This window comes from Anser brachyrhynchus (genome assembly GCF_964034855.1).
Source record: "Anser brachyrhynchus genome assembly, chromosome: 2".
Taxonomy (NCBI): Eukaryota; Metazoa; Chordata; class Aves; order Anseriformes; family Anatidae; genus Anser; species Anser brachyrhynchus.
The window spans coordinates 34,599,052-34,623,804 of record NC_137695.1 but is presented as its reverse complement, the minus strand read 5'-3'; the positions used below and the strand labels follow the sequence as shown (position 1 = coordinate 34,623,804).

The 24,753-nt window shown below is 41.7% G+C and overlaps 1 protein-coding gene across 2 annotated transcripts in view; it reads left to right on the top strand.

Annotated features, from left to right (window-relative positions):
- The window catches only part of IGF2BP3 (insulin like growth factor 2 mRNA binding protein 3), a 110,715-nt gene that overhangs the window by 66,869 nt on the left and 19,093 nt on the right, over nt 1-24,753 (top strand). For both annotated transcript variants that reach the window (XM_080582671.1, XM_080582672.1), the window contains 5 exons: nt 8,235-8,519; nt 10,963-11,097; nt 11,657-11,779; nt 14,119-14,254; nt 15,993-16,124. In XM_080582671.1, coding sequence (XP_080438797.1) covers nt 8,235-8,519; nt 10,963-11,097; nt 11,657-11,779; nt 14,119-14,254; nt 15,993-16,124 — 811 coding nt within the window. The remainder of the gene's footprint in view (nt 1-8,234; nt 8,520-10,962; nt 11,098-11,656; nt 11,780-14,118; nt 14,255-15,992; nt 16,125-24,753) is intronic.

The following is a 24,753-nucleotide window of genomic DNA, read 5'->3' as shown; positions in this document are numbered from 1 at the left end:
TTTCATCTAGATATTAAAACTTAAAAATAAGTTTCATTTTCTTAATCAGTGGTTGTGTATCCTTTCCCTTTCAACGTTGTTACTGTGTGTTATGCTATAGGTTTAATTTTGCTTTTCCACTGCAGGTAGAAACACAAGTCTTTTTTTCTTAATTCTTAATCTGGGGACATAAGCATATCTTCCTTCTCCTTTATAACCATAGCAGGTTTAAACAAAACCCAACCCGGGGAATAGCCTGCAATGAATTTCTTTTTTTAACTTTGAAATTTCTGCCACCTTGTGGCTAACTAAAACCAGCAGTCAAGATGCAGGCTGTGCTTCTGGTTTGCATTAATATAAAATTACAAATGAAATAAATTTGTACACATAATTAAGTAATTAGGACTTCTGTGCAACTTGAATGCAACACATGTTTCATCTTTCGAAGTGTTAGGTTACTTGTTAGTGTACTCTGAATAAATGTGATGGGAAACTTGTGTCAACAGTGTGCCTAATATGTATAGTGGAGCTGAAGCAAACAGTATTTTTCTTCAATTCACTATTAAACTTCTCAAAACCTGAATCATTCAACGTGTTCTTCAGGTTCTTTTTTTTTGAATTCTGTTGCACAATAATTAAGAAAGATGTTGAATTTCTTGTTCTGAAGAAGCCTATGGTGCAACGTTAGAAATGCTACATGTGTTAATTCCCTCTTTGAAAATGTAAGAAGGAAGTACCTAAAATATCATGGAAAGAAGCATGATGCATATTTTTGATCTGTCATCTGTGGTGTGGGTTCTTGGATTTGAGCATTCCATGCTGAAACTGAAGACAACGAAGTACAATTTCTTCCCCCTCAGCCTGTACTTGTTAAATTTTGAGGTTAATACTGAGAAAATGCTGAGATAAGCCAAGCCTGCGAGGAAGCAACTGAGATAAATTTGTTTTTGCATGAGAAATCACACGAACATAACTGAAGGTATCTGGAGTTCAAAGCAGGTGAATTAGCATCGAGCGCGAGTGTTGGTAGAGGACCTGAAGCGGCTGAATGATGACACGGTGTCAGTTGCTTTGAGCAGGTAGGGCAAGCAGAGGAGCCTTGATTTGCTTGGTGAATGCTTTGATAGGGACTCAAGTTTGCCTAAGGGCACGAGCCCATTTTCCATAAAGAAAATGTTAAATGAGGATGGTTGGGTTTAGGATGAAGGCCTGCAACCGTTTAGCAACCCCGAAGAGAAGTGACTGGATAGGGTATTTTAAAGGAAAAGCAGTAATGAACTGCAATGTAGAATCACAACAGGGCGCGTGCGTGTGTGGCTGATCTGTAGTAGCTGTGGTGATGTTTCAGTTGGATGTTTTTGCTAGATGTGACCTAGCTTTGCTTCTTGGAACTGGTTATGGTGGGCAGCAATGGCTTTGGAAGGGGAGCAGTACACGACTGCTGACATCTGATAAAAGTCAGTGTTGGTCAGCCCGTGCAGTAAAGGGAGAAACAAGAACTGACTTTGTGAAAGCTGTTCTTAGGCTGGCTGGGAATCAGCAGCTGATAACAAGCTCTGCATTTTGAGACTTAACTGTTCAGGGTAAATAATGCCATTAGCCATTTGGTGCGAAGACTGAGACCATACATTCCCTACGGTGCTGCATGCAGTGGGTTCCCGGGCGTAACCGAGCATCTCACCAACTTTTTGCAAGGCATGCCATAACTTCACAGCTAAGTGTTGGCTGACAAACCACGCAGAGCTGGCTCCTTCCCCTCTGGACAGGCTGTGCGGCATAGCCCTGCCTGCCGGAGTGTGTGCATGCTGTGTGCATGCGGCGCTGTGATGGTGCTGGAACAGCCTGGAGATGTTTCTGATAAGCAGTTCTAAACAAGTGCGGTATGCGTGGCTGGAAGGATGGTACTTCTGTATAAAGCTCTTGGTTCCACCCAGATGGGAAACTGAGCATTCCTCTGCCTTGAAGCCTAATTGCTATGGCAGAGGTCTTCCCCCCCCCCCCCCCCCCCCCACCCCCAGCTGGTACTGCGGTCGCAGCATATACTGCATAGCACCGCGTCCAAAATCAACTTTGAGACTAAAAATCAACTTTGAGATTAATTAGTGAAGACTGTTGCAGTCCTTTTAAGCAGAAGCAGCAAGCCTGGGACAGAGCACATAGCACCCAAAATCTAAGATGTGCACAGCTGCTGATTTCTAGATGGAATGGACGTCTGTGGCTTTGACCTGTTACCGTGCTGTCTCTTTCCTAGCTGAGCAGGCATGATGCTGCTCCTCATCTTTAAGTGGGCAGACCAGGGGTTTGCAGGGAGCCCAGGAAGTTTGCAAGGGAGGTATGGCAAGCACCAAGCCGTGCATGGGCCTAGGAGAGCCATCCCTGCTCCATGGGTAGAGAGGAGAAGACTGGGACTGCCTGGGCAGCTCTGTGACTCCAAACCTGCCCTCCTGCAAGCGACTGCAAGGAGGAAGCCCCATCTTTGCCAGAAATTAAAGAGGGTCTTAAAAAGCACACCGCTCTTGCACATGCAGTTACTGACCATTGCAGCGGATTTTGGAATATTTGGGTGAGAGGGTGAGTGGCAGAGCCCAGTGTGTTTAGTTGAGGCTGAACACACAACCAGTGCCATGTAGATGTTGAGGTGGTTTGGGACCTGCTCACCGAAGGGGACCCCCTCCTCTCCCCTTGTTGATCCAGGATGGGCTGGCCATGTCCTTGTGGCTGTTGGCTTCATAGTCACACTGCCTCCTCTTTCCCTCCCCAAAACGTAGTGTGTAGGCATCTAGTGCATGCTATGGGATTCAGCTCTACTCAGGGTTTTGGAAGTTGTTTTGTGCAAAGTTGGCTTCATGCCTGTGGAGGTGGTGCCTATGGTTTTAGAATGGGGCTGGATGTCCATTTTTTAATCTTTTTTTGTAGCTCAGGAATGAGGTATGTCTGGTTGCATCTCGTAACTGATGGTGTGTTTTAGCTGCTGGCTGCAATGTGAGGAGCTCGGGATCTGTGTCATTGCAGGTACAGGTGGATATATTACTATAAGATGCTAGCGATCACCTTTTAATTAGAATATATATAAAAACAATTTTTTTTACTGTTTCAATGAGGCACAAAGCTGTGTGCACACCACACGTATCCTTGACAAATGAATGAGAGTTCACATAACTAATACTTTTATATTCCATCATGGGTCAGGACTAACGTTGCCATAGGAACGATAAGACTGAAAATTTGGAGTAGTGTATGATTATAAGCTTAGATTTGTCTTTTGCTTTGTTTTTATTTTCACAAATAATACTAATGAAAACTATATTTTTACTTAATGTGAGAAAAAAATCTTTATGCCAAGGAAAAATTACCATGTAAATCTGTCTTCTCGGTATGCAAATGTATCTGTTTAGGGAGGAAAAATGAAAGATGGTGTATGTACAAGCTGCATGTGGGAGTGAAATATGTTCTCCATCTAGTGCTTAGTGTGATCACGCTATCAATGGATGAATGATTTCCTGCACAAGACTTGGTGCTCTTACTGTATTCATTTATTTAGGATATTTAACCTCTGCTAGCATCAGAAGGGAGAAGAAGGCTGAGCAAGTATCTTCTCATAGGAAGCTCATAAGAGGACAGCAGTGAGATGTAACTCTGATGAGGGGAAAAAACTCAGCTGACTAATTTACAAAATATTTATTTGAAGGTTTAGTTCTTGCAGAGAGATCTTCCTCTGAATAGGACTTACCTGACCATAAGCCAGGCTCCTGTACAGTTTAACAGAGCACAGGCAGTGGATACTGCAGTCTTTAAGTTTTGTTTTATGGAATATTTTCTGAACTACGCCGAGATTCCTGTCTACCAGCTCTTGCTGGCATATGAAATGTAAACATTTTCCTTTTCCTTCTAAATATTAATTAAAAAAACATTGGGTGATAGGAGGGTTTACCTCTTAATGAGGAAGTTTTCTCTATCTCTGCCATCATGGAGTCACTCGAAGGCTTTTAGGCCTTTTAAAAGACTGGGTACCAGTAATGACACGGGTAACCTGTGAGACCTTTGTAACTGTGGTTGTGGAGGAGATGCCCAGCTCTGTTTGGGAAGGCAGAGGTCTTTGCTGAAAAGCAGTGGCTGTGTTGCTGTGGCTTGGACTTAAGTCTCTGAGGGGGTCAGCCTATGCGAGGATTTGTTTGACAAAAGGAGCTGAATTTAATGTGTTTCTTGGGGGACTGCAAAAGGGCTGGTAGGCATGGTGTGTTGATCTCCTGTAGCTTTCACTCAAGCAGGTGCCACTGGTGGCATAAAGAAACCATCCCTTGCTTTCCTCTGAGGCTCCCTCTTTCACAGGGAGTGGGGATGGCTCTCCTGATGGCAAGCGCTGATGGTTTTTTTTCCATGATGCTGGCACCAGAGCAAGCTTAGGGACCCTGTGGCTTAAATCCATTGATCAGTTTTTTTCAGGAATTTTGAATCTAGACGGTGGCTCTTAATCGCTCATCTCCCAGTTTTTCTATTTCATCCTTCTTCTTTCCTGAAGCGGTACTTTATCTCTGAAATTTTATCGTGGTCCTGGTGCTGAAGGACTGCTGAAGAGAGTGCAGTCTTACCTGATTATAGCCTTGCTTTATGCCACAAAAAAGTTCAGCACGGTTAAATAAAGGTGCTATGATAGCATATTAAGAACCTAGTGGAAACTGTCAAATGTTAGAAAATTGAAGGCCAGGCTCAAAACTCCAAGTGACCTCTCAGCAGCTGTGGGCATTGTCTTGTGCCTGCATTACTGACAATCAGTCATCGCTGCGTTCGCTTCTGTGTGCGTGACTCAGAGCTGAGAGCGAGACACCTTCCTGGGAACCTCAGTTCCACGCACGGCTGGGAGAGCAGTGTTTTCTGACTCTTCTGGCTGCTTGTCACTTGATCGACTCGGATTATAAAACAAGTCAGCCTGTAAAATAGGGAGAACTGTGACTCAGAGGATGAATTCATTAGTTTAAAGTTTTCTCTATAAATATCTAGGCTAGTTAAACAAGTGATATCATTGTAGTATCTCTAGATGCTAACCTCTAATATAAAGCTAGAGAAGTGAACTTTAAAGCATGCTTACTTTCAAATACTTACTCAAAACCAACTTGTTCAATATTTGAATTAATTTTCCCTGTCATCATATGGTTTTGGTAGCCAGGGATTGTTCGCTGCTAACATGATTGATTTCCTGAAGTGGAAAATGACCTTTTTTCAGTTTGCTTTGAATTTAAGGCACTTGTAGTCATATAGAACCATTCGACAATTTAGAAATTGTTTCTAAATAGACAAATTGCAACCTTTTTTCCAGGAAAACTTTCCAGGAGAAGTGTGGTATATGTCAGTTGTTGCTTTATAATATCTGTTGTGAAACCTATGTATGTGGCTTGGCTGTAACAAAAAGCCTAGTCTTTTCCTCTCCTGCCACTTCTGAGGAAGAATGAGAAGTCTCTTGCGCTGATTTCATGTAAGAGTTTGTGTTAGTGCTGGGATTCTGGTCGAAGATGTTTTAAAGCCAGGTAAGCTCGAAGCGTTTTGGGAAAGCAGCAGTGTCTGAACTTGTCAAATGAATGCGTGGAAGGGAATGAGCTGGGATGCACGTCAATCTGGAGCCTACCACCAGCATGTTGGCAAAAAGGCTGGTGCTCATCTCTCGAACATCTTGAGGTTTGTTTCCAAAAACAAACAGGGCTTGTGCAACTGCACTGCCTGATGGTGCCGTGCTCCTCTCCAGTAGCTCTTCAGCTTCTTGGCTGATTTCAGAAAGACTCATTTCAGTAAGACTTAACTGAGAAAGAGGTTGAAGACGTTTGCAACCAAAAAAGTTATTTTCAGGTTACATGAAAGGGAAAGCCTCCAGACCCCTTCCCCAGAAAATGCTTTTTGGGCACTGCAACTCCGTGCAGCTCAAACCTGAGAGGCAAATCTATAGGACAGCAAGATCCATGAGCTGTGCTGCTCACGGTCCCTTACTGCCCTTGTGAACACAGCATTTTGCATAATAAAATGCTCTCCAAAGTCCATGCAGTAAAAGTTGAGAAATGTCACCTTTGAAATAGGCTCAGCAAATTTTAATGCAGCTCTATTTTGCCACGTGCTGTAGGAGATTCTCCCATCGTGGGAGCAATTACCCTTCCGTCCTGTCCCAGAAGGACCTGTCTCATTTGGTGAACACAAGTATTTAATGAGCAGCAATCAGTTATTCAATACTTGGCTTTCCTTGTTGTTCAGTGGGGTTGCCTTCAGCCTTACTTATTATCAGCCCTTATTAAACGCTGCTCCAAAGACGAGAACTACTTCTATAAACTCTTTACTGCCCTGCTGGAGTATTTCACAGACGCGGGGCTATTCCCTGCGAGGTGAAGGGGTAGGCTGTCCTCTTTTTTGCAGCTGAGGCTCAGTACCCCTATACCCTTTCTGATGAACAAGGCTACTTCTCCCCTCCAGCAGCGGTACGAGACCGCAGGGCCAGGACGCCCAGGAGATGAGCAGTACTCTGCTGCCTCCCCTTGAAAACGCAGGTGGGTGGCGAGCATCGCCCACTTATCTCTGCGGCAGGGGTGAAGCTGTTGCAGAGGGCAGCGGGTGGCAAACTGGCTGTAACTACATGCAAATGTGTGTGAGGGGAGAGACCGGATTAGGTTTCGGCATTTCAAAGGCCTTGCTCCAGAGCATACGGTTATTATGAGCTTTTTTTTTTAAAAAAAAGAAAATGTTGGTGGGTTCTTTAATACGAAATGGAAACCTCCTGCCCTCCCCCGGGTGTTTTTAATTTAAATGAAGCCTTTAAACAAAATCTCTCAGTAAACTTCTTACGCCTGGCATTCATAAACTACCCCAAATCAATGCGTGTTTCAGTGATATCGGTGTATCGGGTTGCTGATAATGTGAGTAATATGTCTTCTGGATTGAAACTCAGAATGTCCATCAGACAAAAAGCATGAATTTTGTGCTAATACCTTATGAGCATGCTGCAAGTAGATTAGTTATTCCTGCTGTTGCCTGGGTCTTTACTTTTAGTGACGCTTTCCCTTGTGTTTGAGTGGAAGATCTTTGAGCTTTCAGGAATCTTTCAGGAATCTGTCACTTTTAACCCCAGAGTCGTGCTCTGTCTGCGGAGAGGAGGAGGACCTGCCGGTCAGGCTGAGTTGTGAGCCTGGGGCCTCCTTGCTCCGTTGAAACGGCTGCTGTCAGACCATGCCCCTTCTTCCTTTCCCCCATCAGTGCTATCATCACAACCTCAATGCTGTAACGGGGCAGGGGCTACTTTTCAGCGGGTGCTGCCCAGAAGTTGGGTACCAGAGCGTTGTGTGAAGCTGAAGCCACGCTCCCCAACATCACCCAATGCAGTGGGATGGCGCGGGGAGGGAGCATCGTGTTTTTTTGTGAGCTCAGCAGGTGTGGAGAGGCTGAGGGGAGAGCACCGGATTGCTGTTCAGTGTGATGGATCACGGTGTGGGCACGTTGTGTGCCTTTGGGTGAAATGCCTCTTTGATATTCAGCAGAAGGGGGCCCTGCTTTGCCTCAAAGGGCAGCAGAACTTGAAACACCATGTAAATGTCTCGGAATGCCTTTGCATCCATCAAGAGCTTAACTGATGCTTTAATTTGCTGGTTAACTTTTAATCCTGCCTGCAACGTGGCCGCTAAGTTGCGAGGTGTTCCAGTGGTCCTCTAAGTGATGTTTCAAGTGCCATTGATTGGCTTTGAGCGCTTTCTCTCCTGCTGAGAATGAAGCACAAGCTGTCTTCCCTTTCTTTTGTGTCATAGCTATGTCAGTTATCGAAGGGAAAAAAAAATCCGGCCAAATAGCTGTGCTGGCAAAAACCCTAATGAAGGTGCTGTGATAGCAGTGAAAAAGTTTTCCCTCTGGTGCAGCTTTAATTCTATTTGGGAAACTGATTTAAATTAAATCAGGCAAAAGAATGCTTTTGAGTGTATAAGCTCTGTCTCCTGTGAGGTTTTGCTGATAGGGTTGTACCAGCGAAATGTTTAAAGAGCACAGAAGCCCAGAGCAAGCAAGAACTAACTTGTAGTTCTTAATATGGTGACTTAAAAAAAAAAAGCTGTGTAATCTAAATCTTGACTAAAGACTCTTGAATGTAACCTTTCTTCTAGGAAGTAGCTTTTTAGCTTTGTCGTGTGATTTAGTAAGTGCACAAGTCTACACCTGAGTGACTTCTCTTTTTATAAGGTCCCACATGTGACTGTTTTTTTTCCCTTCTCTCTCTCCTCCCCTTTGTAAACAAACAGAGCAATAGAAAAACTGAACGGGTTTCAGCTTGAAAACTATTCCTTGAAAGTCGCATATATCCCCGATGAAATGGCAGCCCAGCAACCTCCGCAGCAGCATCCCCAGGGGAGACGTGGATTCGGGCAGAGGGGCCCTCCGCGGCAGGGGTCTCCCGGTGCCACCACGCGGCAGAAGCCACAGTCGGACGTCCCTCTGCGGATGCTGGTTCCCACGCAGTTCGTAGGAGCCATCATCGGGAAAGAAGGAGCAACCATCAGAAACATCACAAAGCAGACGCAGTCCAAGTAGGTTACCTTGTAAAAAATGTCATTCTAAGCTTTAATTTTGTGCCCTTTTCTATTGTGTAAAGGGAAAAGTGAATTGTGTTTCTCTTCTGTGGGGTAAGAATGTATTTTGTGTGCGTTGTGCTCTGGTTTGTGTTTGTCTTGATACTTCTGAAGAAAGCCTTACAGATATAACAGCACTTTTTCGAGGTGGAGTAAATTGTGCAAAGTTAATTGTGCTAGGAGACACTGGCAGTAATGTTTTTTTTCCTTTTTCAAAAAAACGTGGAATATTTGAGCCATAACCCTCTACAAATTTGTGCTATGAAAACGGTCTTGATTACAGGGAGAAATCTGTCTCCCACTCTTCCCATAATGCTGTTATATCCTTTGGAAGGCTTCTGTTTCCTCAGAAGCGTCATCTTTGGAGACCAAATTTTGGTGTTCCACCTTGCTTTCCAGCTTGGGTGAGCAGCATTGCTTTCTGTACTGGGGTGGCAAGGAGTCACTCCAGAAACACGTAAAACTTTACAACAAATGAAAATCACTGTGACTAGGAAATCTTCTGCAAGATTTAAGAACTGTATTCTGCCCCTGATACATGTTCAAATACCAACTGACTTGCTGTTTTTGAATGAAATTAGGTAGTATTTGTAGGATAGTACTTGATGCCAGAGTTGCTTAATAGATATACTGATAAGGCTCCGGGCATGAAAGTTGAACCTGAAAGCTGTAATATCTTGGTCTGTGGAATGTACAGTTCCTGTGGTGACATACCAAGTCTGTAAGTGCTTATACTAGCTGCAGTTTAATTCGGGGCATTCATAGGATTTAAATATGTTTTCAATAAAAGAGGGGGAGGGCATAAAAAAAAAAAAGAGCCTTTGTCTCTCCCCCTCCTTGCACCTCACCAGAAGTACATAGGAGTGAATACATTCGCTGCTATCAAATTGCAGACCACACCAAAACACAGATTAAGGAAATGCACGGAAGGCAGAAAGCGAGCTACTAAGTGACCTAAGAAGCTTAGAGCACTAGGGTCTGGAGACGCTGAAGGAGATTGTTTTCAGTGTGTTAAATCCCTGCCCACAAGGAAGAAATAAGCGCAGATGCAGGGGGAGGTAGGGATCGCATTCAAGGAACTCTTCTAGGATTCCCCTAAGAGCACAGGGTGGAAAATGGTGCCTTTAGGAGTAAAACAAAACAAACAGACCCCCCTGCCCATTGAGCTCTGGATTATCTTGATGCTACTTCCAACCTCTTATTAGCATGTTGTATCCCAGGAGACCCTTTGCTGTGTTTAACAACACAGATTTAAGAGATTTGTGGTGTCCTAACAAGACTCGGTTGTAGTTTGCCTATGGGCAACCAATTTTCAGGTGATATCTAAAGCTTCCAGGTTTTTTATAGCACATGAATTAGAAGTTTGGCCTAAGGAAAGCTCTTATCTTTTAAAAGAAAGCTGGATAGAGCAGAAACAATAGCAGACGACTAACTTGAAGGATATGTGACTTCAAGAACGATGTTTTTCTTGTTTGGGGGATTAAGAAAAGAAAGGTTGTCTACTTCTAGTTGCAGCAAGGATTGCCATGGGCTCCTCAAAATGCTGCATCATGAAACAAAATGAATTTTCAGTATCAGAACTGGAAAAATATAGAAGTTTATTGAAGAGCAGCATGGTTGTTTCTTAAATTTGGAAACAGCTGTCATCTGGGGGGGAAAGAGAGGGGAGAAAGCCAAAAACAGAAACGGTAGAAATAGTATGTGACCTGTAGTTATTGGCAAAGCGCAAACAGCATCCTGTTTGCATCCAACAGCATCCAACTGCAGGTTGTGATGAATTTTTAGTCCTACAGCTATGTAAACTGCTGTGGGTTAAGGCTTCTAGTTTTAGGGTGGTAGAGAGTGGAGTTGGAGGAAAGGTAATCGCAGGACAAATTTTAAGCTTAAAACACATAGCAAGTAATTTTTATGATGAATGCAAGCACTACTATGCCACTTTGTTAGCAGAGAAGTGTTAGGAGGCCCTGCTGCTGATGTCGTGAAAAAACAAAGTCGGACAAAGTTTTGTTATACTCTAGTTGCACAGTCACTATTAATGGAGCGAGGGGACTGGAGATAAACATCCAGAGCTTCGGGATATCTTGATGAAATGTTCTCTTCAGTGGTTTGTTTCATATCGTCTATCTAATGTATCCTCTGAATGTCTTGCAGTCCAAGGAACAAAAATCCCAGTGTCCACATAGATGAGGTTTAACTGGTAAAGTCAGGAAAGGGAAGCCTCTTTATAACACAAAAAAATAATATTTAGGGGATGTTTAAGTAATTGTATCTCTTTTTGAAATGAAACCACTTAAATGTGTAGTCATTGTTAGCTCAAAATTAATTAGTTCTATGAGAGTTGGAAATATGCAAGCTTACCATAAAAAACGTGGTTACAGTTAGTGTTTTTCTTTCTTTCAAGAATTGATATTCATCGTAAAGAGAATGCAGGTGCTGCTGAGAAACCAATTACCATCCACTCAACTCCTGAAGGCTGCTCAACAGCTTGTAAAATTATTATGGAGATCATGCAAAAGGAAGCTCAAGATACTAAATTGTGAGTAAATGGCATTTCATTGTGAAGGCACTAAAAATTAATTCTGAATTCTTGTTGACTCCATGTAAAGAAGAGTCTTTGAAATCTATTAAGTAGTGAAGCTTTCCTCTGTTGCCATTATCCATACTTAAGTAGAAAAGTTGTCTTTTACCTTTCAGGGGCAGTCTACTTGTTTAATTAGCTCCAATACCTTCTATGTTTCTAGCTATTCAGTGGTTGTGATTTTGAGGTGAACTAGAGCAAATACTGTGAAGTTTCTTGAGAAACTAGTAACTTTTAATCAGAGCAAGCATAATGAGTTATCTCCCTCAAAACCTTAAGATATATTGTTTCCTTCCCAGGAGCTCTTGCTCCTTCAGTATGACTTTTATTTAGCAGATATGTTGCAATGAAACTTTAGACGATATTGTTGAAATAGCATCGCACTTGGACTCCTCTGCATCTAGTGTAAACGTGCAAGTGAATGGGATTGGTATACGTTTCTATGAAAATACATTTTATGCATAAAAGCTTGCAGTCTTTTCTCCAAAAGTCTCACTGGGTGTAACCTCTATTACAGTACAGAAGAAATTCCCCTGAAGATATTGGCACATAACAACTTTGTTGGCCGACTTATTGGCAAAGAAGGAAGAAACCTGAAGAAAATTGAGCAGGACACAGATACTAAAATCACGATATCTCCGTAAGTTTTCAGTGGTCTAATCTTTTGATGAGATGTCTCACTGCTGTGGTACGTTTATGTACCTTGTTTTTACAGAAATGTTGCTTTTTGAAGGCTGAGATGACAACCTCCTGGAGCCCCTTCCATGACGTGGATTAAACAGTTGTTTAAGACGAGATACATTGAATGTAAACAGTGATTCTTCATTGTAGATTCAGTCAAGAGCAAATCTAAAAATAACATGGGCTCTTTAGACTATATTTTAAGTGGTTTTTAACATATCATGCTATATGCAAAGAAGAGTGTTTTATAAACCATAAGCCTTGAGTAGTTCTGGGCTGTTTGTGAGACTACTGGTGTTTTAGTTTCTGGTATAGATCAGATTTTTGGACAAAAGGGAAAGCAAATGAATGCTTAAGAGTATTTGTGCTAGTAATTCTGTCCCTCTCTGTGTGGCTACTAGCAGCTGAACGTTGTATGTTGACTAGTATGCATCAAAATAATAGATTATGGTCTGTGAGTTTGTGAAGGTAACAGATCTGTTTAAATTTAGCTGAGATAAAACAGGAATTTTCACCCTAACGGGAAAATGTTTGTGTCTGCAAGTCAGTGGAGGGAAATCACTGATTAGATCAACATCTCTGTAGAAGTTTGGCTGCTGATAGTAGTTTTACCCTGAAGTAATATCTTCAGAGAACCTCCTATGCTGAATAATGAATGATCTGGCATGAACTTCCAGGCATATGAGTACCCTGGACTTGAGCTTTAGCCAGAAGAGAGAGAATAAGGTTTATAGGCTGTAACAAAAAGATTGTGAAGAAATGTTGGGGCAGGGGGGCAGGGAGGGGGGTTTGCTTCAGGAAACAGCTCAAATGAAAGCAAAGAAGTTAGGAGTGAATGAGATGCATCAAAAAGAGGTAATTCAAAATCAGGTGACAGAACTTGAGGTCTTCCTTGAAGGTATGTAAACTTTTACAGAATTAATCTAAAGAAAAGAGAGAAATCAACTGGAGAAAAAGCACCAAAATGTCAAGTGTTTCTCAAGAACAGGTTTTGTAAGGCTGGCATGCTCACTTAAACAAAATATTTATGCCAATACTTTTGAAAACAGTACGCAGGCTGTTAGTGCTGTTTCTTAAAGGGAAAATAAATATACAGGGTAAACAAGATAATGGTCTTCATTCCATGAGACAAACTTCTCCTTATTCTGATGATACAAATAACATAGTCTGTAAACACTTAACTTGTGAAATTAATAGTATTCCTTAATGGCTTACGTGCATTAAAATCTTGGACTTTAGGCTTAGCAAAAAGATTAAGATAATATAGCTCCATGAAGCCACCTGGGTTTATCAGTACCTAAAAGAGAGCATGTATGCCCATCGGTTCTGTTTCATCTAATTAGTCTTTCTCCTGATCTCTCTTCATTTAGGCTTTGGGTAAGCTTGTCAATAAAGTAAGGCAGCTGGTTTGGGAAAGTTTCCTGTTATTTGGGGGTGTTGCCCACCACTTTCCTCCCTGAGGCAGTAACTCAGTGCTCACGCTGGAAACTGAAGGATTGCTTTGTGGCTGCATCTTGTGCTTGCTGCTTCTTGATGGAGATGCGTAGGTTGCCATGCTGTCTGCTGTGCAAGAGAGCCTGGCATGCTTCTGTCTCTCCCCTATCATCAGCTTCCTTACTTTTCCTGCGTTCTGCTCTGACTTTTAAATTTCTCACTGCTTCCTCAGCTCACTGTTTTGCAGTACACGGGCATAACTTCCCAGCCATCTTCCATTTTATCAGAATGGCCCAGCTTAAGTTGCTTACCGAAGTACTGGAGCTTAATGCTGTAACCATTCCATTTCTGTGGGCAGTTACTGGTGTTTCACAGCAAATGGCGACTTGCACACAGCATTTTGTTCTCCCTTTGTGAGGATTTGGAGGCTCTCCAGCAGTTTCACTGGGAGTTGGGCTTTTCCCCCTTCTTCCTTCAGGAAACCACTGTTGTTCTTAAGGAACAAAAGTTTCTTAGTCTGTTTCTGGGATGTCTAAAGTACCTGAAGCCCTCTTACAGAGCTGAGCAGTATTCCACTGCTCTTTAGCTCATGTTCTACCAGTGTCTGCTATTTTCCATTTCATGTTGCACCTCGGTGCATCGCAAGCATGTGAAGCCAAACCTCGCTGTGGTGACTTTTGTTGGGTTTGCTGGGAGGGTAGAGTTTCTCCAGATTCTCTGAGAATTGTCTGAACCATGTTGTGAACTGATACTATGCTGTCTGGAGGGCAAACTCGACACGTTTGGATGTCGTCACACACAACTGATAAACCTTGATGACCTTCTGCTGTTTGCTCATTAATCGTGCTTCTTTTTCCTCTGTAGGTTGCAGGACTTGACACTCTATAATCCGGAAAGGACCATTACAGTTAAAGGCAGTATCGAAACTTGTGCCAAGGCCGAGGAAGAAATTATGAAGAAAATCAGGGAGTCCTATGAAAATGACATTGCTGCTATGAACGTGAGTTGTCTTGTGGCACGGGAGCTAGAACCACAGATGGTTTAGTTGTGATGGACCTCTGGAGGTCATCTGTCCCAATATGGCTGTTGCTCAGTCCAGGGTTTGTTTCAAAGCTAAATGAACTGGTGTAGTGTCTTATTCCCTTTGGGACATCTCCATGGGTACAGTCCATAGTCTCTCTGGGGAAGATTTCTAATATCGAATCAGAATTTCTCCCTTGCAACTGCTCTGTTGCTTCTTGCATTTGCTCATTGGGCTTGGGTATGTTTTCTTTCTTTAAATTATAATTTTTATATGCAGGCTTCCTCTGCCGGTTTGGTTTGAGTAGGAAAACTGAGAAATTCATTTAGATTGAGGAAATGAATGAGGATTTCATGTTTTCTTGTTGCAGAAGCCTTAAAAGGAATGTGTTTGCTGATGTGGTTTGTGCTATATTGTATGTTTCTTAAAGTCATGATTCCTAGTCTCTTGATTTTAAAAGCATAGTGTACAGGAGATGGATCTCTGCTGCTTTCAATTGTTTAATTTAAGAAGGCTATATTAAGATTTTTCTTGATATATATGAGAAAATCAATCATCTTTGAATAACTGTCTGTATTAAAAAACAAAAAACAAGTAAACCACACCGCGTTAGTTTGCCAAAGTATTACTAATGCATATTGGGAAACAACTGCAGTTGTTGGTAAGCCATGAAAAGCTTCCTGTGTGTTATTGTAACCAAATCTTATGGGCTAGGATCAGGCTGAAAATATTTTTCAACTTTACAGTAGTGTCATTTTCTAGAAATGACTCTTCCTTATGGCTTCACTACTGGGTGGAGAGAGAGAATATTCTCCCCACTTTTCTTTTTCCCATGCTGTGCAAAGGCAGGAATCAAAATAGACACAAGTACAAAATTTTTATTGTGCTGCATTTTTGCTTCATATAGTGATTTCTGCTCTGCTACTGAGCAAAGGTGTGGTAAGCAGAAAACTACTTCAATTACTGGATGGATTTCAAGTTGAATTAGTTGTGGTTAGTAGGGTAGTTGGTCAAGTGTTGAGGTGTTTTGTTGATGTCTCATACCTGGGCTATCTTGATGTCGTGAGATGGTGTCAGTCTCTAGCTGAAGTCTTTCTAAAGCATAGTTATATTACTAGGCAATAATTTGGCAGAGTCAAAAATGGTACTGAAAAAAACTTCAAAGCTGATGCTTTCCCAGCAAGCACTGGTGGGATCTTCATCTTCTGCAAGCATGGAGGGAAGATCTTCTGCATGCAGGGAGGAAAGATGAGGTTATAGTGTAGGATATATGAGAAAATGGGGCTAGTGCATAAGATTTCTCTGACTATACAGGACTGGGTGTATTTTTAGTATAGAGTCAAAGTGATTTTCTCTGGTAATTTTGTTCACTCTGAAAGTAAATGATACTATTGCCCGAATTTCTTGCTACGAAGCTTGTTATATATTTCACTTGATTAAGTTGTAGCAAGTGACTCAGCTGCCTCTCCTAGTAAAGTCATGTTTTCAACATTATTGCTCTGTGCATGTGTCTGGGAAATAAGTTTGAAGCTGAGTCCTTGAGCTAATGGAGATGGAAAAAACTTTAAAGAACATACTGACATCTTCTAAAAAGGTCTATGTCAACTAGCGTTTTTATTAAACTTAAAACTTAACTATGTCAAAAAGTCTGTCGACTAGCATTTTGATTAAACTTAACTGGAACTGTAAATCTAAAGTAACTCTTCTGCCATTGCAGCTTCAAGCACATTTAATTCCTGGATTAAATCTGAATGCCTTGGGTCTGTTCCCACCTTCTTCTTCAGGAATACCACCTCCCGCAGTGAGCGTTGCCTCCGCTGCTGCTGCTGCTTCATATCCACCATTTGGGGTAAGGCAAGTCTCTGATTTTGGGTGGTTAGTGGGTAGTGATGTTAGTCTGTACAATACTGCCATTCAAATTTGCTGTTGTCAAGTTACCTCGAAGATCCAGGAACAGTGTATTAGTAGCTACATTCTGTCATTTTTTAAGTATTTGTCTTCCTGCTTACTTTATATGCCAGAAATATTCCATGTAGCTGCTGTTTGACAACAGGCATTCATCGTTCATTTAGTGAAATGCTCAGTGAAACCAGCAAACAGTGTTTTTGGAAAAGTATTAGATTCTGTTTTCTAGAGAACTTGAATTATTACACAAAGAAGTCAGGTATGAAATGGAATTTAAAAGTTGCTGGAAGTTTGCAAGTAACAAAATGCTAATTTGCAATTGTATTTCTGCTCACCTGGAAGGTAGAAAATGAGTCATGAAGCAGGGATCTGTATGTAGCAAAGATGTTTGATTGTAGTAGTTTTATAAAGGTACAAGTCCTGTTGAAATGAAGTACTCCTAACTATATAGGATTTAAATTACATGGATTAATCTCCAGAAATCTGTGATTTACTTGCCATGTTGTTCTCTAAGAAATAAGTGAAAAGGCCCAGTAGAATCTTATTCAAATCCAGTGCTGCTCAGTAGTCATAAATGAGTTGTTTTTGCTATGGAACAGAAGAGAATTTCTCGTATCAGAGTGCCAGAGCCTTTCTGGAAAGAGAAGGTGCTCTGCTTGCTATTCAAGAAAAGACAACTGACATGGAGGAGGAGATTTTTCAACTTTTTTTTCTGGTGGTGGTTGTTGTTAGTAACTTGGTTTAAGATGAGTTCTCAAATTGAATGCTTAACAAGTGGATGCTGGAGCTTTACAAACCCTGATGTGGCTGACTTTGCCCTCCTCTTTGCTCAACAGTAACATCTAGAGAGCTAGGTCTGAGACCCCATGAACCAGAACAGTGAAAATGCAGCACAGCACACTGAACTTCGTCAAACTACTCAAGTGGGCCTACATAAATTGCACTAAAGGGAAGTTGTTGCCTAAATATTTTTCCCAGAGGAAGAAGCCAAGAAAATGTCACTGAAAGGAACAGAGAAAATTCCACACTTGCAGCATTGTTTGTGGGAATGAACAGCTTGGGTGATATGAATGTATTATAAACTATGTTCAGTATAATAGTGGCTTTATCAGGAAAAGGTTCCAATGAGAACCACAACAAAAATATGTTTATACCCAGTTAGCTTACTGCTAATAGCAGTGCCTCTGTGTATGACAAACAATTTTTCCCTCCCCACAGTTCCTTTCCAGTTTAATTAGTGGTAGACTAAACTAACTAAAGACCTCAGGTTTTGGCTTCATTGTATTGTGTAAAATGCCATCTGTTGTTGTAATGGAATGCCTCAATTTATTCTATTTAAGAGGAACTAAAGATGATTTGTTAACAGTATATAACTTTCTTTGCTTTGCTGGTAATGAAGAGTGTAGTTTTTTCTTGTTTCTTCAAATTTGCAAACTGCTTTACAGTTCTTGAGAGATTCATAGTGTAAGCATATGGTTTTGTTCCTCACTTGTTTTGTTTTCATTTTTTCCCCACTCTTTCTATTGTCATGATTCTTTCTTGCTTTTGCTTTGAATATGCACCCAAACGGTGTTGAATTTGGCAATTTCAGTCTTATGCATGTCTGTCCCTCTGTTAGTAGGTCACTCTCCCCCACAGATGCACCTTTGTTGGCCTGCTAGGATATCTGGAAGTTTTTGGGTTTTTGGAAATAGGATAGTGGCACCATCTGGAAAAGGTCACCAAGAAACAAGTGTTATTTTGTAGAAAATGTAGAGAGTTTGGAGCTGGATGGACCTTGCTGTCTGAACTCTCTCTGGCTCCTGTTCCTGCTATCGGCTCGATCCTTTGAACAAGCTCTTTTTCCAGGTAGTTTGTATGTCTGAGGGATAAACTCACAAATATGAAGAATGAGTTCTGATGGCTTTTGGGATCTTGGGTCTAGTACCAAGACAGCCCCCGAACCTGAAGCAAAGTTTCTGGAACACAAATGCATGAACAGTTGAAACTATTGCAACTTTCTTTACTTGTATCTTACCTTATCTGGCAAAGAGTAGGTAGTGCTGTGAGCTTTGGCAAGCCAGCCCCTCTGATTGATTTTGGAGTACCTCTCCCTCTCTGGGGAGAGGAAAACAAGGAAAATGATGAGGTTTCTCTTTTTTACTTTTTTTAATGGATGCTTTTGAAAAACAAAACTTTCATTTTTTATTTTTTGTTCCACAAAGGCTCTTAAATCTTGTGTGTGAGGTTAGCTTCTGTTAATTTCTGATTTTTCTCCTCTAACTTCCTTCCTTCAGTAATATATTTTACTTTTAAAATATATTTTTAATACTGTTTAAATACAGTATTGGGGGCATGTAGAAGAAAAAAAGAACAAGTGAAAAGGGATGGCTATATTTAGAAAAGTGGAAAAAACTTGAAAGGCTAAAGGTAACCACAGAGGGGGATCTAGGAGAGCAAATAATAGATTAAAATTAAAAAAAAAAAGGTTTAAAAGAATGACTTCAGGGAAAGAAGGTCTTAGAAACAGTAACAAAGAAACCAGAGGGAGACTTCATGTCCCTTTGCCTATAAACTATTTGTTAGCAAGTTCCTTGTTTTACCAAAGGTTTTCTTCACCTTATTGTGAAGATAGACTTGCAAGTGTCTCTTCCGTAGGTCAGATGAGGAGATGAGGTAGGTGGGTGGGTTTGGGGCATCTACAGAAGTTTCCATATGCAGTTCATCCTTCAGATGTAGTATTTTCTAGGTACAAGGTGTTGCTGTGAATTTGTGTAGGACTTGACTCCCAAAGAAACTGAGGTGTCATCTTAATTATCAAAACAAGCGTCTGTCATATTCCGGTTGTTGCTTTTTTACACGGGTGGAAAGAGAAAAATCCGCATAGCAAACAGGTTTGGGTTTTGTTCCTCTGCCAGAGCTTAGAGTGACAAGTCTGAACTCCCCACTACACAGCCATGGCTAAGTATTCCTAAAATCAAGTTTTCAAGAGCTTGGAACTGAGTAGTTTGGTAGGTCTGGTTGTGCTGTTGTGAGCTGTGGTGGTGCTTCTTCCTCTCCATCTCTCCATGCAAAACTTCAATACATACTCAATAAGAGTGGGAACACCTTTCTCCACCTGCTTTGGGAACAGCCCAGTATCGGACACAGGAGATGTTCGTTATCTGCATTGGATTTAGCTCTTTGGCCTGAGCCATGTTCATGAGAGCAATTTCCACCTGACCCAAAAAGCCTTATTCTCTAGGGGCCGTTTCCACAGTGACTCATGCTGGTGGATAGCATCGGAGTCTTATTACAGCCTTATCTAATTTAGGGTACCAGATGTAGCTTCTGTCTCACTAAGAAGCTGGTTGTTGCTTTACCCTTTGTCCTGGCAGTAGAGTGCATACAGGAAGGCACAGGCTGTCCTTGGTATCTGTCTGTTTGGGTGTAAACACACATGTGCAGGCACGTGGCTGGTGCACGTGGCTAATGGTGTCTGAGCACCAGGTCTAGTGCCAGATAACCATTAGGTTTATTTGTTATTTGCTTATCACTAGCAACAATTCTTTATATTGCAAAGTCCGGGCTCTGTTTGCCTGTTTAAAGCACTCATTTCGTGTAGTCATTTGAACGGGATGCAATAGCATTGCATATTTCTATTATTATGAATTTTTGTCTCTTGCAAAAATCCAAGATCTGTGTGCTTTCTCTGTCCTCCTAAACGACAGGCGAAGCAGAACGTGTAGGAATTGTTGAAACATTTTAAGATTGGAGGAAAATGTAGGAGTTGAGAAATGTATCAGTTGGTTGAGAATATTGAGGTAAAAATTCTTGGTGCTTGTAAATTGACATGATTTTACTCTTAACAATCCTGATATGATATCACTAATGGCTTTCTTGATGAATGGGTACCCTTGTGTGACCATACTAAGGACCGGTGGCCTTTCTGTTCCTGTTTGTAGTTGTCTTGTTCAGCTGCTGTTGGGTCTGAAGAACCACTGCTTTGTTTACCCTTAAATCTCTCTCCTTAGCTCTGCACTTAAATGCTTGTGTGCCGCAGTTTGGACACAACTGCAAATAGTTCTGGTAGTCTGCCTCCTGTCACTTGTAGACATGTCACAAGCTGAGCATCAGCACAAAGAATTGGGTTTTGTGTGAGGAGGAAACTAAGATTCTGTAAAAGTGAGTACGCCCATGCTTACGTTTTCCAGGAGTTACGTTACCAGGAAAAACGTTTGGGAAGTATCCCAGACAAACCGCTTCATATAGCGTTGTACTGCTCAAAGCTGTTGTGATGAACTTTCTGTTTGTCTTCTGAACTTTGGGGAAGATATGAACGTGCTTGTTTCTCAAGAATAAAAGTTTGTTCTTGTGTGAAGCTGAAGCGTTTAAAGCATCAACCAAACAAGAAATCCTTGTCTTGAAGTCCAACTATGTACAGTCATTCAATTAAATACACTTGGCTAATCTGCTGGGCTTAAGTGGGTTGCACCCTTTCTCTTAAAATTGAAATTCTGTGCTTAATTGTACATCTGACTGCGGTTTTTTTTGTAGCCTTTGGGTCTGAAAGTTGGCATCCCAAGGGATGGGGAGGGAGGGCTAACCTGTTGAGAGTTCGTCCTGTCCTTGAATGTTCTGAAACAGTGAGGTAGAAGTAATGCTCCTGTTAAAGGTTCTCTGTCACCTGGTAGATGTACTGAAATGCATCAAAAGGTGAGGAGGAGACAGCTTTCCTCCTCAAGAGGAGGCCATGCCAGTTGGTCCTGAAAGTTCCTGTAGGAATCAGCTGGATTTCTGCTCTGTGAGAATTAGCTGAGGTGAGGAGCTGCTTTCTGTACTGGTAGTCTTGCACACCGATGGTAGCTTCTTGGAGCTCTACCCTCAAAATGCATTCTTCTAACCTTTTCTTTAGCCTCATGGTTAATTTTTAGGTTGTGGGATATGCATAGAGACTTCTGGGGGAGGGGGGAGGAAAAAAAAAGCAGTTTCCTACAGGAAACAAAACAAAATCAAACCACCTTTCTCCAATGATGAAGAATCATCCTGTGCAGCTAGGCTTGACGGGTTGCTTTCCTTTTTCGCCATCTTTTAAGGCTTTTTGTTGCAGGTGAGGAACATGCCAATGGAAAACTTTCTTCTTAGAAGATGTTGTGTTCAAGACAGATTCCTTCTTTATTCTCCAGTAATTTTCAGAAATAATAAAGAAGAGTTCTTCTATATCGCATAGATGTGAGAAGAAATAACTGTATTGTGCTTTTGGCAGGAAAGAAAAGTAATTTAAAATGAAAAATTGCTTCATTGAGGGCCTTCATTTGATGCCCTGAGCATAGATGAGAGAGACAAGGAAGAGGAAAAACTGTCCTATGTTTCCAGGTACTTTGACTCTTTCTTGGTGGAGTTGGGCTCCTTTGGATGTCTGGGTTTGATAGGATTAGCTTGTGCAACTGTTTTGTCTAAACTACCCTGGGGTAGTAATGTATGTACATCTATAATTTGTGTAGTCTAAGTGGCTTTGCCCTCATTTGGTGAGCTTGTTAACCAGTAGATGATTTTGTAAGGAGCTGTCCTCCAGCCAAAAGAGGATGTGGTTTTGAGGGGGGATGAAGGAGGATTTGGCAGTGTTTTTACAAAATGGTTTTATATCAGTGAAATGAAAACCATGCATGTGCAGCACACACAATATTGAGGAGGGCACTATAGGACAACAGCGCTGTCTCAAAACAGAAGAGGGCTGCTAGCCCATCAGACTTCTTTTTGAGATTGTAACCTTGGTGCCTTGACTACGCCTTTCCTGCTTACTTTTCTAAATTTATGAACAAAACTTCTTTGACACCTAAAAAACTTGCTCCAGGTTGCATAATGTTGTGGGATTGTTCTATCCATAGAGAAAATGGTTGGTCCTCCCGCTGCCTACAAGTTTCCTGTCCTGCCATGCTGTGTTGGCAGGGGCCCTCGTCTGGAGCAATCAGAAACTATTCTGCCTCTGGAGATGGAATGGTCCCCAGCGAGGGGAATGGTGGGGAGCAGAAATGCAGCTGGCACCGTACGATGTACAAAAATCTGTCAAGTTGATGGCAGGCATGTTTTCCAAGGTGTTGAAGTCTTCAGCTATTCTTAATAGCTCTTTGTACGGGTCTGAGGTTGTCGTAATGCAAATGGTGTCGCTGGCTAACCAGGAATGCACTATTTTTAAAACAAATATGGTACCTTCCTCCCTGCAGTTTTGGATACTTGTATTCTTCTTTGTAGTTCCCTGGGACCAGAGATGAGAGTTTGTGCTGGTGCCCTGCTCCCATATTCTTGTGGTGGGAAGATTTCTGTTGTATTTGTGAACATCTCGGGCTCCTAAACTCTAACCCGAACTCTAATTAACAGGCTCAGCATCTTCTGAATATTAAGCTAAATGAGAAGTTTAATTCCTTAAGGTACCAAATAATGCTTTGTTACTACAATGTGCTGAGCTCCTTCAGGCCAAAACCAAAAATAGGTCAAGTCCTCATTCTGGTGTAGCTGGCTCCATCTCTTGTTTGTTAAACGTGATGGAAAAACAAGTGACCTCCCTGTGTCTTCACAACCTGTTTTCCCTGCAGCTTCTAAGGCTTCTGACAGCACTGTCTTTATGAAGCAGGAACGAAGGGTACCTGTATCTTTTAAAGGCATTGATTTCATGCGTACCTTTGAGGAGTCTGCAGCGTCCGTGTGGCTGGTGCGTCACAGCCACGAGTTTTGCAGTGGAAGTGCTTTTATACATAAACATCGCTTTTGTTTTCGTGGCTGTGTGGTGTTATAGCACTGAATACCTATATTTTCTGCTTGTGAATGACCAGCAAAATTCCCTCTTATGTAGTTTCAGAATCTGTTCCTTGTGCTGATTTTTGGTTTTGGCTATCTGTTCAGAACAAAAGGTAGCAGATTGCTTTTTTTGGCGTAGCGGCCAATCAGATTTTGCAAAAACAGAGTTCATGCCGTGTTCAGAAATATGTCAGACCTGTTCCTGCTTGTGAAATGCCTTATAACCAGCCTGCCAGAAAATGTTCCCTCTGTGCTTTTGTGATTGCTATCCTCCCTGTTCCTGGCTAGGTTTCCATATTGGAAACACTTCTGATAAGTGTAGTTGTGTTAGTGACTTCTAGTAGTATGAGGAGATCCCCTTGGCTTGCCAGGTGGAAGATCATGGTGATGAAAAGCACTCAAGTTCAGAGCCAAGAAGTGGAGTGAGTACTACTAAGAGGCTACTCTTAAAATAATCTTGAATATTTTAGGGTATGGCTAGTGCGCAATAACCAGCTTGGTCTGCGATGAAGCAGTAATGCCCATGGGGGCAAGAGGGAGTCAATACCCAATACAGTGTGTTGTATTGATCTGGGCAGTGGAAAAAGGTGGTGTCATGAACTCCTGGCCACAATAGGAGATAATTGCTGCAATTGTGGTGGTGAAGCTGCTGGGGGAGTGCCTTGTTGTAGCTGGAGACATCTCATACCACTCCTTGCACCAGTTTGGAGCTCATGGGAAGATGCAGCCATGGGTGGGTGGTGGCAGTACTGGGTGTGGATGGGGAAAGTGGGTGATAATTCAGGGTGTCCAAAGCTAAGCCAAAAATGTGCATTACTTCTTCTAAATCGTGTTTTGCTAGCTCTTTACAGAATGAATTCAGTGGCGAGAACTTTCCATCACCTTCTGACTGCAGGCAATATGGCAGAAGCTTTTAGAATTGCAGCACAAGCTTTAATCTCTTCTAAACAAATGCAGGAAGCTTGGGGAGTGAGGAAGCTTGGGCTTCAGTTTGTTAACTTAAACTGGCAGCACCACTTCAACTGATGTATGAAATGGTGACCCAAAAGGTATTTTCAAGGGTGTTATAAAGCTTTGGGTCAGATTTGGCATATCTAGCACGATTTTAAGGTTTTCTTAATGAGCCTTTTGTTTCTAACGAGGGCTTAGTTTTAGTGTTAGTATCAGAAAATGAATACAGTAGGACTTCTTTCACCAGTGCTGAAAGCTAGTTTTATATTAATGCATTGATTCTTACTGGAATGTCTTCAGGGATACTTGGCTTAATGTTGGTTTTCCCCTTTCTGCAAACTTTTATTACTAACTAAATAAGAATGCTTAGTGCAGCTGTAGGCCAGAATAATTCTTCACAAGGCATTGCCAAAACATGGTTTAAACTTTGGCTTTGGATCTGGTAGGGGATCTGAAGAAAATGGGGCATCGCTTCCTGACAAAGCTTAAGGTATTTGAAGACCAAGTGAATCACTGCAATCTCGGTCTTGCTGATCGTGGCAGTTGGGAAGGGGGGATGGCAAATGAGAACTTCTTAAAGCAGTTATCTTCTAGTGTCTTTTCCTTTACTGAGTGGATTTGTTTAGCATTTGAAAACAACAACAAAGACCAGCAAAAGCAATAACCCACTCTGCTAGATGGTAGACAAACATTGGCTGAAACTGTTTCATGCAGTCTTAAAATAGTTCTTATTTCCCTCACAGCTAAAAACTGGTGCTGGCTAGAAATGGATAACATGACTTTGTGACTTAAAATAAATGCCTCATCCAAAGGTAATTCATTTGCAGCACATTTAGAGTAAATGAAAACATGTACTGGGAATGCATAAC